This window comes from Sesamum indicum, linkage group LG7 (assembly GCF_000512975.1).
Source record: "Sesamum indicum cultivar Zhongzhi No. 13 linkage group LG7, S_indicum_v1.0, whole genome shotgun sequence".
Lineage (NCBI taxonomy): Eukaryota > Viridiplantae > Streptophyta > Magnoliopsida > Lamiales > Pedaliaceae > Sesamum > Sesamum indicum.
In genome coordinates, this window is record NC_026151.1 from 8,405,930 (window position 1) to 8,422,417 (window position 16,488).

General features: G+C 38.5%; 4 protein-coding genes, 1 long non-coding RNA gene and 1 pseudogene across 6 annotated transcripts in view; 1 reads left to right on the forward strand and 5 right to left on the reverse strand.

The window, feature by feature from the left end:
* The window catches only part of LOC105166628 (V-type proton ATPase subunit G 1), a 3,999-nt gene extending 819 nt beyond the window's left edge, over positions 1-3,180 (reverse strand). Inside the window, exons 1-3 of one of the 2 annotated variants that reach the window (XM_011086060.2) lie at positions 3,036-3,180; positions 1,307-1,419; positions 784-884 (exon numbers count right to left, since the gene is read on the reverse strand). In XM_011086060.2, coding sequence (XP_011084362.1) covers positions 784-884; positions 1,307-1,394 — 189 coding nt within the window. In that variant the 5' untranslated portion in view covers positions 1,395-1,419; positions 3,036-3,180. The remainder of the gene's footprint in view (positions 1-783; positions 885-1,306; positions 1,420-3,035) is intronic. The other variant, XM_011086061.2, reaches the window with a different exon arrangement.
* LOC105166656 (WPP domain-associated protein) lies at positions 4,193-7,672 on the reverse strand. Its single transcript, XM_011086095.2, has 4 exons — positions 5,070-7,672; positions 4,865-4,991; positions 4,640-4,741; positions 4,193-4,380 (listed from the first exon to the last, which is right to left on the reverse strand). The coding sequence occupies exons 1-4, from the start codon at positions 7,670-7,672 to the stop codon at positions 4,321-4,323; spliced, it is 2,892 nt and encodes a 963-aa protein (XP_011084397.1). The 3' UTR covers positions 4,193-4,320.
* Positions 8,486-10,479, reverse strand: LOC105166630 (caffeoylshikimate esterase). Its single transcript, XM_011086063.2, has 2 exons — positions 9,671-10,479; positions 8,486-8,969 (listed from the first exon to the last, which is right to left on the reverse strand). Exons 1-2 carry the CDS (start codon positions 10,319-10,321, stop codon positions 8,619-8,621), a joined length of 1,002 nt encoding a protein of 333 aa, XP_011084365.1. The 5' UTR covers positions 10,322-10,479; the 3' UTR covers positions 8,486-8,618.
* Positions 11,352-13,030, reverse strand: LOC105166632. Its single transcript, XR_002287458.1, has 3 exons — positions 12,581-13,030; positions 12,147-12,479; positions 11,352-12,042 (listed from the first exon to the last, which is right to left on the reverse strand). It is a non-coding gene; the product is annotated as an uncharacterized LOC105166632 (long non-coding RNA).
* LOC105166631 lies at positions 13,125-14,458 on the forward strand (annotated as a pseudogene).
* The window catches only part of LOC105166633 (inositol 1,3,4-trisphosphate 5/6-kinase 4), a 9,171-nt gene continuing 8,044 nt past the window's right edge, over positions 15,362-16,488 (reverse strand). The window contains exon 13 of the mRNA XM_011086065.2: positions 15,362-15,678. Coding sequence (XP_011084367.1) covers positions 15,523-15,678 — 156 coding nt within the window. The 3' untranslated portion in view covers positions 15,362-15,522. The remainder of the gene's footprint in view (positions 15,679-16,488) is intronic.

The following is a 16,488-nucleotide window of genomic DNA, read 5'->3' on the forward strand; positions in this document are numbered from 1 at the left end:
TTAATTAAAATTCAAGAAATTGTTGATATTAACGGGCAAAACAAATGGATAATTATCTTATTTATCCCCCATTAATTTATTACTAATTTGTTGTAAGTCAAATAAATCTTTTTATGATCAAATTACTCTTATACCTCTTCACAGTTCACAAGTTAATGCATGTGAAGTCTTCGCCGTTATAAGGGTAAATTTCATCTGAAAAAAATTGTTTGACCTGCATAAGTCAGTTATAAGTCAATCGAGGGTAAATATCAACTTTCATTTTTGTTTTGTCAATATCAAGAAATTTGGTAAATTTTGACTAACGGAGGGACCTACTTGTTAGATAAGAGCAAATCTTAGAGGTATCATATGTAATTTTCAAACTACAGGAGGTCAACATGTAATTACACCAAACCCCAGGGAAAAGGAGTGTAATTATCCAAATAAGATAAGGAATAATTACAGTAACAACCCCTCTATAATTATAGGCAAATTACATAAATTGCCCCCATGGTTTAGATAATCACACTTATTTGCCATGTCAGTAACATTTTATTACATTGAGAAGTTAGTATAATGGAAACATCACTAACAATGGTGTGAGTGTAACACAAACATAGACCGAAGGCATCAAGGGGTAATTGTTCAGACAGTAGCGGGTGTTTCTTTGCGGTTTGGCCATAACTAAGGGGTATAAATCTAATTATCCCAAAAATAACTTTGACTAACTATGCTTGTCCGATGCGAGTATCGTAAATGACCTGCATAGTTTGCCCTCCTTACTTAAACTTAAACTCTTACCTCCGCAACCTTCCTCTGAAACTCAGCTTCCATTTGAGCACGGAATTCAGCAATTTCCTTCTCAGCCTCTTCTTTTGCCTGCTTCAGCCTGGCTTGTTTTGCTGCACAGGAAACCAAAAGGAAATCTATTATTTGCAAGAAACCATTCCATGCAAATTTTATTATTGTGAATAGAGTGCATATAAACCGTTGTCAATTATGAAAAGGTTTCACATTACATTTTCAAGTTAGTGTAATATATTAGCTAGACTACATGAAAGCCCCACATCTTGAGGATGAAGCTCGAGCCTTTTTAAATCTCTACACCAAAACATAAAGTTGAATTGGAGTGGGCAGTATATACTTTGGAAATTGAATGGACATCTCAATTCTGATGCCAACCACATCCTTAACAAACACAAACTGATACTAGAGGTGGGCATTAGTTTCTTATTTGTTTCTTCATGGAAAGAGGTAGCGTTCTTTTTCAAAGTATAAATGGAGAAAATGAAGACATGTTCTTTGCTATAGAAAGAGTGATCACCAGTTCTAGCAGCATTGACAATGTATTGAGCTTCTTGCTCCGCAGCTAACAAGAGTTGGATTCCGTTCTGGCTAGTGCTGGCTGCCATACTGATATATAGAAGCAGACATGCACTGATAAACGACAATATTAACAAAACAGAGAACATAGGGCTTATAGGGGAGTAAATTCCAACACCCATATGATATTGAATGCTTGCTTGACTTTAGATTCATGATAAATATAGTGTTATAAATTTATCTGCATTACATCTTTAAGGTCTAAAACAAGGAAAAAAGAAGTTTTTTCCTGTTTCCTGAAGTCCTAATGTTTGAATATGTTATATGATATGAAGAATACCTTTCAATTTTGTTTCTGAGTACATAAGTAATATTGGTCAATCAAGAGGTAAAATTGTAATTCTGCTCAAGGTAGCCTGGTAACACATCAAAAGGTGGTCTTTGTCAAAACTCAAAAGTACAAACTGATTTATGCCTCGAAATTTTATTTAATTTTCTGCAAGACGGATTAACGTTAGAGCAAACCAAAAGTTGAACTCCAATATAAAGGAGAAATTGAAAATTGTATACTGACAAAAGATGCATGACCTCCTACAACCCCTCACGTCCCCCTTCCATATCTTCCTACCAAACAAATCTTTAGTGTCTTACGCATGCTTGTTTTTTTAGATATTTAGCACTCTTCCCCAGAACTTACCGACTCAACCATCTGAATATGGTTTCCACATGTTTAGGATATTTTCAATGTCAATTGCCCAGGTGTCTACCTGATACAAATGTTATGTAGTTGCTAACTGAATCGGCTGAAATTTTGGCACTAGTTTTATCTTCAAAGCAAAAAGGTTGAAAACTCATTTGAAACCGAAAAACCTACATTGACGTATTAATCCAACATGCTTATTCTTTGACAAAATTAGAAAATGGGACTAGAATTTTTTCGCTTTCACATTAGAGATGCCTAAAGGGGAACCCCGTTCCAAAGCATAAGCTTATACTCAAGAGGCGGAGAGAGGGCTGAAACTTCCATGCATCATAGAAGAACTAAAATGACCAACTAAAGAACTACCATCACGTGTAATTGTTCTATCCTTCTCAGCAAGTAGAATGGCACCTCAATGTACTACTCATAGTTGGGTATTCAAGAATTACCGGTCGAGCTTTGAACCCCATGATTGTAACTTTGAGTAGGAATTTAGTTATATTATAACCTTCACGGGAAGTGTTCCATCCATGGTTAATCCCTTTCCAATCAAATACGTTTAAATGCTCATGTCTGATCAGACCACAACACTGTTTCAACCAAAAATCTCATCCAAGATTCAATCTTTTTGCTACTCAAGAACAAGTACTAAATTATCCCAGTTGGAAACAACAACAGAACAATCAATGTACTCAACCAAGCAATGATCTTCCTGTTCAAATCCCACCACATCCCACAACCAAGATTCTTGGAGCTAATGTCAAGAAAACTCCAACCAATTTCCCATACACGTATATATTTTCTTAAAAGAAAAACCAAAATCACACACACAAACAAAAGAAAAATTCACCCTGGAGGCAGATCAACGAAAGGAGTGTGACCCTTCAACTAAAACCACTTCAAACAAGTAAAAATCAGTCAAATCAAACAAGCAACAAAAGACAGCAGTTAGTCCCACTCAAGCAACCATCATTATACTTTATAGAGAAAAATCAAGAGTTTGGGGTGGGAGGAAAGTGGAAACACATACCTGCACTGCAAAATCGGAGTTTGGTGGTCTGGACAGAAAACGATTGATGAAGACCTTTCCGTTTTATATGATTTTGGAAATTCGCCTTCGCTCTTCGCTCTTCAGTTACGTCCAGAGATTAATATGCTTTTACCAGAGCCACAAAACCTTAAATTCCTATCCTGCCCTTCTTTCTTTGAATTAATTTCTAAATATAAAAAACTTCTAAATTCTAATTATGAAAAGAAATCAAATCAAATAATTCTGTGCCCTGTTTCTGCCTTTAAATATATTTTAAGAATTTAAAGAGTAAATTAAAAAGGGCTTCCAAGAGTTTGCCACAGTTAAAAATATATTCCTTATTATTTAAAAAATTATAAATATTTTCATAAAATTAATGATTGTCTATCATACGACGATTGATTTAAAAAGATATTTATAATTTTTTAATAACAGAAATATTTTTATTATAAAAAATCTTCTGGGAGCCCATTGCAATTTAAGCAAAATTTAAATCACATTTTGAGTAAATATTATATGACTCATTTGAACAAATATGATGAACCAAAATTATGATTTCGTTAAGATTATTGCAAAAGATATAAATTTAATTAAATAAATATTACAAAAGTAAGTAATTATAAAAAGAAATTGATAAGCAATTAAAGTATTAATTAAAACTCGGATAGTTTATTGTTTTTTTAGTCCACAGTAAACAGCAATTAAAGTATAAAAAGATAACTTGTGTTAAAATGTAAATTGTTCGAACATGAAAACAATGTGGAAATTGCACTTTTAGTCCACAGTAAATTGCATTATGATAAATACTAATATTATCATGGCTACTAGTCATTGTTTTCGCAGGTGAGCCCAAAACATTAACCATTGCTAAAAATCATGGCAAATGATTTGGTCATAACAAAAAACATGACATATATTAATTAACCATGGTCAAAACATAAGTTTTTGCATTGATCTTATTCGACTGTAATAGATAGTATTGATTTATTATAATTTTTAAATTGTTGTTATTTATAACGTAGGGAATAATTCATTTTTTTTTGTAGTGTAGTAATCTAGCTTCATAGGTCGCATTCTTATATTGTATTTTTATTATAGATGTCTATCAAATGTAGCCTGAATCTTCTCAGACAAAATCAAAAGAATTTGTGTCCTATTCTTGTAGGAAAATGGAGTAGTTGTTTACTTCATGAAAATTTTACATTAATCTATCACTCAACATTTCTCTAACTGTTGTCTGTATGTTGATATTTTCTTAATCTTTTTTGGTTATAAATTAGTCAATTTAAAGACAAGACCTCCCATTGTGTAACTCTCTCTTGATCAACTTCAAGATGTCATAAACCTGCACTAATACAAATCTGTCATAAAATGATCAGTGACAGAGACAACATAGGAAAATTTTAGTCCAAACTCGATTTTGGTTTAATGCGATCAATAACATAATAAGTGTAATGTACCTCTACCTATTCTATGCGAGGGCGTTGTTCTTTCAAAACGAATCAACCACGTGGCAAGTGCGCCTGTGGTTGGCTTGTTCTTGTGCAATCGAGTTTGAACTCGAATTTCCCGCAACGACACATACTAGCAAAAGAAGTAATTACCTGAAAATAGCTTGAAAAGACTGCTGCATTTCGACTTAGTTCAGTGTATATCGTCTCGAGCAGGCAGAGAAGAGACTCCACTTGATCCCCAAGCAAGTCGACCTGCATAGTTAGAAGTTATTACCGGAAGTTAATGGATAGAAAGACGACTGCCAGTGTGATGACAAGCTTGAAATAAAACAAGACGACTAGAAAAGACATGGCATCATGTTAAGTTGGAGATACCTCAGTTTCAGCTAACTTCAGGTTGTGACATCTTGAAATGAAAGCCTTCTTGTAGAGAAACTTTCTTGTTCTGATCAAAGCCACAGGTTCTGTTAGTGTATCGACTTGACGCTTCAACACGTCCAGCCTGAATTTACATACTAAGAGTCAAAACATTGCCGATGAATTCATGTCATAGTGTAGCATATAACTTCATCCGAGTTACCTCAAACATTTGTTTTCTAGATTCTCATGTAACATGTGCTCAACGTTACCGACTGCTAGTTGAAATTGCATAACGATTGCCAAAACAGTGTCAGATGGGGCCGATGGGCTAAGTTGACCGTCTTCTTGCTGAAGAAACGAGCGAGTTTCTTCATGTTCAATGCTTGAGTCGTCGGGTACATCAAGACTTTGTTCCAACTCCACCAACAATTCTTTGCTGGTATATAACTGCTGCAGAGCCCTCTCAAGTTTCTCACTCACTGAACCGAACGTACTCTCATCATCAGTTATCAGCCACTCAATGGCGTCCCGCTCATCCATCTCTTCGCAGTTCAAGATCACTAAGCTATTGTTTACACTGTGTTCTTTTATTTCAGAATTCGCTTGTAGCATCAGGTCTTCCTCTGCTTCCAAGCATTTTAACAAAGAATCGAGCTTCTGAATCAAGCTCTCCTCTCCATCAGTCCTGGAACGTGGCGTGCCTTCTTGAAAACTATCAGCATCCAATCTCCTAGAACGAGGAGTGCCTTCTAGATCAGCATCCAATCTTCTAGAACGAGGCGTGCCTTCTTGATCAGCATCCAATCTCCTAGAACGAGGGGTACGTTCTTGAAAATCAAGCTGGTTTAGTGATTCTGATTCTGTTAACCGGACGCACGAATCTTTCACAGCCTCACTAACGACAAACTCATAGATATCTTCCCTGATGAGACTCTCAAAGGCACAAGCATCTTTCTCTGACTTCCATGCTTCAGACATTTCTCTGAACAAAACCATGTAAATCTCCTCCTTTAATAGGCTTCCTATGGACTCTTGAACAAAATTCTTCTTCCACTGCTCAACCGTTTCACGAAAAAAGACGACATATAAATCCTCCCTTACCGTGCTCTCCACGAAATTCAGCAGCATCTGAGACGAACTTGAGCCTTCCAATTCAGCAACAGTCCCGTCACGTTCTTCTGTGCTGTTTATATGACGATCATAGGGACAATTACCAAGTGAGAGTCGACCACTACGACTCCTCATTAGTTTTTCAGTCTTCTCAGCATGCAAAAAAGTACTGATATCTCTCACCATACCGCGAAAAAGAAGCTGGTAAGTGTCTTCTATTACAGTAATCTGAAAGCACAAGCCGTCTCTCTCTTCTTTAACTTTTCCAATATCTTCTTCTAAGCTTTCAACCGAAGTCGGACTTCTGTTAGCTCTTTTTAAATTAGACTTTGGGATCGCCGTCTTCTTCTGAATGCACTTTCTGCAACTGACACCTGTTTGATCAGCAAACTTTCCCTTCCTTCTGGTAAGATTGTCCAACCTTGTGATAGCATCTTGAATTCTTCTCACAAGTCGATTTTTGTCCTCGTCTCTCTTGGTGCAAGACGATGTCCCTTCTCTCTGGAGCACTTCTCTTGTCAGCCAATTCCACTCCTGGCGCTGTTTACGTATGATCAACTCGTGATTCTTGATCATTTTGGCCACATGGTGGCTTCTTTCAACTTCAGTATCCTCCTCAATCAGATTGTCCATGTAAACAATATCCAGTAAAGGCTCACTGCTTGTTCGCTTCAAACTTCCCGGTACACTTGGGCCTTTCACTTTCTCATGTACATCATTTCTAGCAAAGAAATCTTTCAGTTCATGGCACAAGACTCTTATCTCATTAATTAAGTCGAACCAATTATTGTTCAAGAGGCCGACTTTCTTCCTCAGTTCTACATCAAAACTTCCTTGCAGATTGCTTATGAAGCCTTTCACCAAAATCAACTCTACATCTTTCTCTACAGTCCACCTCCATTCTTTCTCCAACAGGAGCACCTCCGCAATCTTCATTCTCCCGAACGCAAGATCCACAGTTTCTTTCAAAATGTCGATATCTGAACTCATCCACCTGATCAGTATGTTCTTATCAGGCCTTGCGAACTCACTCTTGGGATTTACGTCTTCTGTGAAAACAGGACTACCGTTTCGTTCCAGGTCTAAGAATTCAAAGCTGAGATTAGGACTAGAAACACGAGACTTCCTCGTCCTTCGTTCAGTGGTCAATCTTTCTTTCTCATCCTCCAGTTTCCGTTTCATGTTACACAGCTGCTGATCAACTGAGGTTTTCAATCTAAAGATATCCCCTTCTGAAGGCCCACCCTGGACTCCCTGATTGATCATTGGAAAATAATGGATGTCATCGTTCTTGGTTCGTCCAGGCTCGAGCTTCCCATGCAGATAAACTAATTCCATATCTTTCAGTTCTAGTGCACGTCGAAGCTTTAACTCATTCTCTAACCTCTCCGTCAACTCCCTGTCTTTCTCGACTATGAGGTGCTTCATATCTTGGATCCGGCCCTGCAGCCAGTGCCGGATGTCCTTCAAATCCGCCAGGATTTTATCAGAGCTGCTCTCAGGAATGTCAGTCTCCTCTTCAACAATACTCAAACCACCCTCCACTAGGATAGCTGCAAGTTCATAGAATGTTGATCTCTCATGCAAGAACTCAATAGGTCCATCATCGGACTGCAACTTTTCATGAGCTTCATCCATTGCAGATCTCAAAATCCTCATCACAATCGAATCCGACTTTGTTCTGCATTCGATTTGACCAAACAAATCTTCCATGACAACAAGAGAGAGAGATAGAGAGATTCAGCAGTATCAACCTGTTATTCATGCATAATCAAATAATACTTGTGGATCAAATACATCAAAATGGTTGAGAATTTCTCAAGAAACTATAATTAAGCAAGAAGCATCCCCTAAAATGTTGGAAGAGGAGTAGACCAATTCTAAGTTGAAAAGATCCAAAGATCAGGAAAAAATTCGTTATTTATTACACATTGTTTTGTAGCAAAACCTGTCTAACTAACCCTTTCAATGACAAAGACAGGACTACAAATTGGTAGAAAGTTGGTTATGATTTTTTCGTTTAAATCAGTTTAATGTAAGTCGTTGAAAAGTAGAACTATAAATCGAAAACACATTTTTTCAACTTCACTAATAAGCTAATGACCATTTATTAGGAATAATTACACCGCTCTCTCGTTATGTTTGTTGTAATTATACGTGGAGCCCTGTAATTTGAGAAATTATATCTAATACTTCTTACGTTTGTTTATAAATCTCGTCTTTAGTCAAAAGACACTGAATTTGTTTATATTAACAAAAAAAGTTGAATGAAAATCCATATTTATTCCCAATTGATTTATCGTTGACTTATTATAGACCATAGAATTTTTTGCCTGACGAAATTACTATTATATATCTTCACATGTTAATACATGTGAAGATATACATCTTCACTTTTATAAGATAGTTTGATAGAAAAAAACAAAATAAAATTATTTTACCAAATTTAAAAAAAAAAAAGGCGCCAATCAACTCAAACCAAGGGATGGATGGGTATGATTTGGAATCTTGGACAATGAATCAGAATGGATCATGAACAAGAACAACTTATAGACTTATAATTCATCCAGGTATAGTATACTGTTTGGTCTGATGCAACATTATAATCAACACCAACTCAACTTGTTTTAAAATAATAAGTCCAGAAACATTTGCTTCACTATGCTGATGCAGAGACTGGACGCTCGGCCCTAGTCACGAGCCAGTCGACAACGTCCCCAAACACAAGCTCCACATTTTCGTCGGGCTCACCCACCAGCTGGTGCCACATTCCAGGATAGATTCTGAGTGTCTTATCTTTGCTAGCAGCACGGTTGTAGAGCTCCTCTACACATGCTGGGTCACATACAATATCATCACCACCGTGCACAATCAGAAACGGCACATCAACTTCATCAAACTTCCCCTGCACCTCTCTGCACACTCTCAGCAGCTCCTGCGCTGTGGCTGCACGCGGCTTTTGCAAAGGCCTCCTGGGGCTTGCTATTGCCAATTTTCGCTTCCATTCCACCTTTTAGAGAACACCAGTGACAAAATGTATTATGCATCCAAAAAAATTGTCAAAGAATAGAAGACAGATAAGAACTCAAGGGCTATAAAATCTTGTATTCTTTATTCATGTTCAGTGTTCCTAAAATACTACAAAATGACTTCAATTAAACACTTCTTTGCAAAGATGTCGAAATGAAGACTCCTAATCATAGTAGTTCTATGGTAGTTTCAACACTTTCTAATATTAATGCAAGTTAACAACTAGCTGTTCATAAAACTACTAGTCAATAGCTGGAAAAATCTGGCTAGAATTTATGCATTTCGTTGTTTTAGTTACATATCTTGCGCAAATACACCAACGGATTGCTCTTTGATTTTCACATTTGTGCAAGAACAATCAATGTTATACATCACTTCCCTTTGTTTCAGAAAGAAAACATAAGCTAAGAACTTTCAAGAATAACAGAACAGGTTCTTAGCATAAGAACAGTTTCAAATTCTGCTAAGATCAATCGGTGAAATATAATTTACTCATAAATTTGGCCACAAATAGTTGGTAGCAAAATTCAAATTGGGGAGTAAACAAATATTTGCTTTCTTGCTAAACTAAATAAATTCATGAGATTAGGGTGAATTCAAATTCCAAGGGATCCTAACTCAGTCAGTCAAACTAAGAACAAGATTATACTGCTACAATCACATCAAATAAGAAATTTTTACCTTGAAGGAAACATCAGGCAAGGAGCCGCGTGTAGGCACCACGCACCAAGTGGGAATCAAGAACGCTGCAATGGCAAGGAAATGCTCCAGCGGCCATGGCGGCTTAAACTTATCACTGATCCCACACATCGCCCCGTTCAGAACGACACCATCAAACCTCCTCTCCGGCACAAGCCCTTCACGGCGGAGCGTGATAAGCAGAGCGATAGCTCCTCCCAGCGACTCGGCATACAGAAACGCCGGTAAATCCGGCGGATACTTGGCACGAAACCCATTGAAGAACAAAATACACTCATCCACAACGAGATTCATGTCCGGCAAATGGGCGACCAGCCCCTCCGAAAATCCGTGGCCCATGTGGTCTATCGCGCAGACGGCGAAGCCGTGTTTGGCCAAATGGACGGCCGTGAGCTGCACGAACCAGCTGGACTCGCCGGTGAAGCCGTGCACCACGCACACGATGCCTTTCAGGGGCCCTGCGGGTTCTTGCGGAGCCCACCACTGCGTGAAGAGCCTGAGGTTGAGTTTCTTGCTGGTGATGTAGTCGGAGGCGTGGATTACTGAGTGGCGAGCGTAGAATTCTTCGGCACCCACCTCCCCAAATGGGCTGGTCTCGTTTGCTTCCGCTACTGGGTGCTTGTACTTGGCCATTCTTTTCTGGTCTCCGTAGACAGAATCCGCCGGGGTGGAAGGAATTAGCGGCGGAGAGGGGCGGAGATAGCTAAGCTAGGGTGGTGAGAATGGCGATGAATGCATTTATTGTTTGTTGTTGGCGGGTAGGATTTAGCTGCGGCCATTATCGACGCGCGGTTGGCGTGTTTTCTCAATATATTATTGGCTAAAAGGGAATTTGCACTTTGCACCTTCGGAATAATTTACATATTGGGTCCTTGAAAACAAAAAATTAGCATTTGAATCCTCATTTTTTGATAATTAGTTTTTGCTGTCCAACCCACTTTTTCTTTTTAAATTTTTAGACAAACTTAACATTTTTTTTTAATAATAACTATTGAAATATTTTTGAAAAAATTAGATTGCCCTTATAATTATTTTCCAACAAAATAGATTGACTTTTTATTCGGAAGTTGTTTCAAAAGTAAATATAAATTAATTTTTTAAAAAGATAAAAAATTAAGATGAATTTAATAATTTTACTATGACATAAAGCGTGTGACTGAATTATTTTAATAATTATTTCATTTATGTCAAGTTATTTCCACTACAAAAACTGAGAGATTCCATGACTCAAACAACAAAATTCCCAAACTTAGATGAAAGAAAGATTAAGAAAAGAAAAGAAAAGAAAAAGAAAAAGCAAGAACAACTGACTTCTCCTGCACATAACAAGAAAGAACACAAGACATATGAATGAACGAGAAATGTGGTTTTCAAGTTCAAACAGGGGGATTGATGTAGCAAGAAGGGGTGGGAGGAATGGGCTAGTTGCAGTAGCCATTGAGAGGGATAAGCATAGCCAAGAAGCACTCAAATGGGCCATTGAGAATCTCCTCTCCAAAGGCCAGACTGTCATTCTCATTCATGACGTTCATAGGTCGTTTGCAGCTTCTCGTACGTAAATAATATGATATTGTGCTGATGTGATATGATTTCTCGTGATGTTGTGTTGAGCGCCCAGCGAGAACAAGTCATTTTGAATGCACAAGGTCTATGTCCAATTGATTTAAGGTCACATGAAGATGTCTTGTACATTTTAAGAATTTGATCACTTTAACATGTCTCTCCCAAAGTTGATAGAGTGGTTATGTATCTATCTCTAACATGCGATGTGTCTTAAAACCATAGATATGATTGTTTTTCATGCAACTGATGGAGGGAACAGTGCTTTGTAATGTATGTTGGATGATATCTATGTTCAAACATCTGCAAGATACAATTTCTTGCATTAGAGTTCTGTCCTGAATGCCTTGATTTTGATTTAACTATGCTGATGCTGCCGGCAACAACTCTGTCATTCGCAATGTTGATGGAGCTGCATATGCTCAAAAACAAGTGCTGGAAAAGAGGACAAAAGAGCTACTCCTCACCTTTCATTGCTTCTGTACTCGCGAGATGTAAGCTCAGATGATATTCCCCTTTTTCATTCTTCGTCAGATGCTGGTTGAACATTGACGCATTTTTCAGCAATGTAAGGATATGATGGTCTTCCGTTCTATTCTTTTCTCAAAATGCAACTCTTTTTCAACAGATAAATTGCTTTCATGTGGTTCTGGAGGACATAGACATAGCAAAGGCGATAACAGAATACGTCTCCCAGGCTGCAATAGAAGACCTGGTTCTTGGCACCTCACATCAAGGCTTTATCAAGTGATTCTCCCACTACTTTTTTTCTAGTGTTTCTTCTCATGCCACATCTATATCAACGTCAAGATAGGTCAAATACTGTTTTGTAACACGTTTTCGACTAGTTTGTAAATAGTGCTCTTGTGGGGCAGAAGATTGAAGATGGTAGACGTACCTACAAGCGTATCAAAGGAGCACCCGACTTCTGCACTGTCTATGTTATATCAAAGATGAAGATCTCCTCTGTCAAGAATGCTTCTCGTCCAGCACTGTTCACATAGCCTCTGAAAACTCAAGTACAGCAGATGGAGGAGCAGGCTAAAGGTACTAGTTCAACTCCTGAAGCACTTAACAAGAGCACACCAAGTATGGAAAGTTCGGCTTCGTTTAAGGACATGTGATGCTTCCATTTTGTTTTTCCACAGCTGTTCACACTGTGATTCGGCCAACTTCCTAATGCGGAAATTCTGTTGTGCAGGTGGAGAAAAGACACCATCGCTGCACAGGGCTGCAGTTGATGACACAATCCAATCAAGTAAGTTGCCTGTAGGCTTGAGAACAGCAAGCTGGCTCGAGCACATTGACAGTCATGTTGGTAATACATGTTACCTTATTTCTCACAGGCTGACGATAAAAATACTATGCAGGTCACCGTTTTCAAGGGGAAGAGAGTACCCTTGGAAGTTGCTTGGTGATTTCTCTGAATCTGATAGTGATTCATTCATGAGCTTAGACAGGCCGAGCACGGATAGGATAAGCGTGGATCACATTTCCAGGGTACTCTTCGACAGCTTTGATTCAGGTTGAACGCCACGAATCTCAACCACAAGTAGCTTTGGATCAATGCGGTCAGGCAACAGGGGGAGTGGATTTTCTTTCACTGATTTTTCATTGTCGTCTGTTGAAAGCGTAAGGACATTACCTATCTTTACGACAAAAGATGTCTTAACTCTTAAGAGACGGAACCATGCTAATTTTTACAATCTTTGTGCTTGTTTGATGTTGTTATATTCTTGTAATTATAGAATCCAAAGGGTAAAGTCAGTAATTACACTAACTTCTAGCAGATGTCATTCTAGTTACCTTTATAAATTAAAAGCCTCATCATCTGGAGTTGTATAGCTGATGTCCGCTCCAACATGTCACTTGAAAAATGCAGGATGATGTGGAAGCTGAAATGAGATGGCTAAAGCTTGAGCTGCAGAGGACTATGGAGATGTATAGCACTGCCTGTAAGGAAGCTATAACAGCAAAACAGAAGGTAAAAGGACCAAACACCATATGGTTTCTGAGAATTTGCATCATCCCGCATGATTTCTAGCAATATAGATACTTACACAGGCTGTGGAGCTCAATCGTTGGAGGATGGAAGAAGAACAACGACTAGAAGAATCTCGGCTGGCTAAGGAATCAGCACAACTGACCATTGAACATGAGAAGGCGAAGTACAGAGCAGCCATCAAGAGTGCTCAAGCAGCTCAGAGAATAGCAGAACTGGAGTGCCAAAAGAGAGTAAATGCTGAGATGAGAGCTCTTGAGGAGGTGGAGGAGAAGGCATTCAGCTTATCATCATTGAGATACAGAAGATACTCCATTGATGAGATTGAACAGGCAACTCAGTATTTCTCAGAGGTCCAGGTAAGTTGGAGAAGGCGGTTATGGTCCTGTTTATAAGTGTCACCTTGATCAAATGCCGGTTGCAGTTAAGGTCCTGCGGCTTGATGCTGCTCAAGGAAGAGCGCAATTTAATCAAGAGGTAAGGTTAAACAAAGCTGGTATTGCATATAACTTGAGGACACTGGTCCACTATGCAAGAATGAGTGTCTCTTCACAAACCATTGGAGAATAAACTAATGCAGGTTGAAGTGCTTAGTTGCATGAGACATCCCAATATGGTGCTACTGCTTGGAGCATGCCCAGAGCACGGTTGTCTAGTCTACGAATACATGGCCAACAGCAGCCTGGAGGATTGTCGCTTCAGGAGAGGCAACACACGTGCCCTTTCATGGCAACTCTGATACAGAATCGCTGCAGAGATCGCAACATGCCTACATTTTCTTCACCAAACAAAGCCGGAACCATTAGTCCACCGTGACCTTAAACCAGCAAACATTCCGCTTGACCAGAACTACGTGAGCAAAATCAGTGACATCGGTCTGGCAAGGCTCGTCCCTCCATCCGTAGCGTAGCCGATGATGTAACACAGTACTGGATGACATCAGCTGCTGCAACGTTCTGCTATATCGATCCTGTGTATCAGCAAACAGGCATGCTTTGGAGTGAAGTCCGACGTTGATGAGGCCTTGGCTTTTGCAAGACTGGCTCTGTAATGTTCTGAGCTGAGGAGGAGAGACAGGCTGGATCTTGGAAAGATCGTTCTACCAGAGCTGAACAGATTGAGAGATTTTGGTGATGAAAACATGAGCCAGTTTCTGTAAGTGGCACTTTTGCAGCATCCCAAATTCACAACTCTGCTTTTACAGATACTAAGGTCTGTCCCTGAGAACAACATAAAAGACTTCAAACAATGCTTGAGTGATCATAAAATGATCTAAAAACAACTCAAACGATCTGGAAATTCTTGTGCAGGTAGACAAGAGCGAACCTAAATCATAAATACACTGATTCCATGGGCTGTACATCTCTGCTAGAAGACCAGTCAGGTATTTTGAAGAACAACCTGCAAAACTAGAATTTCTGCAATGAAAACACAATTGGTCCCTCTCTAACGTATGGTTCATTTGTCTTTTTATCTTGCAGAAACTACTGAATAAGCAGCAAGCTAGTGCAGAAAGTAGGGTAATAGAAGAAATGAGCTCGGGATAAATGCTCTGAAGCTCATCATAGTGATTTTTGTCGATCCTTACATGTACGGTATCTCGCTTGCCTGTGTTCAGGCAACATGAACATGACGTAAAATTTTCTGCCATCATGACCAACGGCAGAACTATGTATATTATGTACTTCGAACTCCAGAACCTGACATGCATATTCAGTGATAAGGGAAACTCAAAAATGTGCTTTCAATTATGGTGGAGTCTTCAACTGCTTGGTTAGTGACAATCTGGTTTTAGAGTGTAGTCAAATTACCACTACATTCTCTTGGCTGCCCTCTTGCTCCTTTTACTTTCCTCAACAGATCACATCATCTATTTGACTGACTTGGCATTCTTTGTCCCTTCTGTTTAGGAAAGTTGTTGGTGACTCCTAAAGTCCAAGTTGAGTTCTGAAATGATCACACCCCATCATGTGCAAACCCATGAGTCTGCCAAAATGGAGGGTACGGTCCCAAGAGTGTTAAAAAATGACCAACATACATACGACATTTATTTAGAAGATCTCCTTTGAGAAACAAAAGCGGATATGGATTATCTTAAAATCACATGTTAGTGAACAAAATAAGGTTAATGCCCTTCAGTTAGATAAATACACAAGGTTACATGATCATACATGTCATAATGTCAGGCAACAGCTGAGAGATGGGAAAAGAAACAAATAATCCTTGTTTACATAAGCTGAATCAGTCACAAAAATATAAATATATAAGAAAACTAAGAGATATCTCTAGCTTGTTTACTCTTTCCTGAAACTATCTTCTCCTTCAGAGCATTCCAAAAGGAAGGTATGGCAACATCATCAGGAACTTCCTTGAATGACGGCAGGTAATTCACGTCCACGATGACATGGTCGCCGGTGCCTTCCTGAACCTGGTGTTTATGAAAATGAAAGCACTGTGGATAAAACATCTGGAAGCCAGAGATGCATCAAATGGTGCTGGAAATAGTTGAGATACATGAACCATTTTGCGAGCTTAACAGTATGCTAATGTTAATCTCCATTTCATGTTATTTTGCAGTTAGATATTTATTTGTATGATTTAATGCTGAAAGATTTATATATTCTTAGGTTCATGTCCAAAAGTTTTGAATTGGAGCTCTGCTTTACCCGATTCAGTAGCTTTTAATGGAATTAAAGCTGGTTAACCCATGGGAAACTGTTTCTAGAAGCATCAGAAAGTTCCTGACTCATTTGGCATGGTTACAGCAAATTCAGTGTTTGGGTTGTCAAAGAGAAAGGGATCACATCCTAAAATCTGCTTTAAGGGAAAACATGAATGCTTTCATTAAATGCAAGCCTCGAACTATTGCAAATATTAATTCATTGTGATTATTCTCCTGCACTAGAGCTCTTCTGAAACTGATAATGCCACCCAACCCACTCCTAGGCTACATTTGGATTGATGAATTTGGACTTGAGGTCCTGAGGGAAGGATTTCTCACATGACTCCATATTAAAAGAATTGGAAATCTATCAATATCAACAAAACATAGTTCAAATTTAGACGTAAAGGATTTGAAATCCTTTAAATTTCAAATAATCCAAACAAATTAAAAGATTTATGACTAGATTTAAGATCCATAACTCAGATTCATCGATCCAAATGTAGAGCTAGAGATTTCATACGATATATTTTCTCATGTTTCTAGTTTCCAGTTTTTCAGGTTGGTTTTATATAT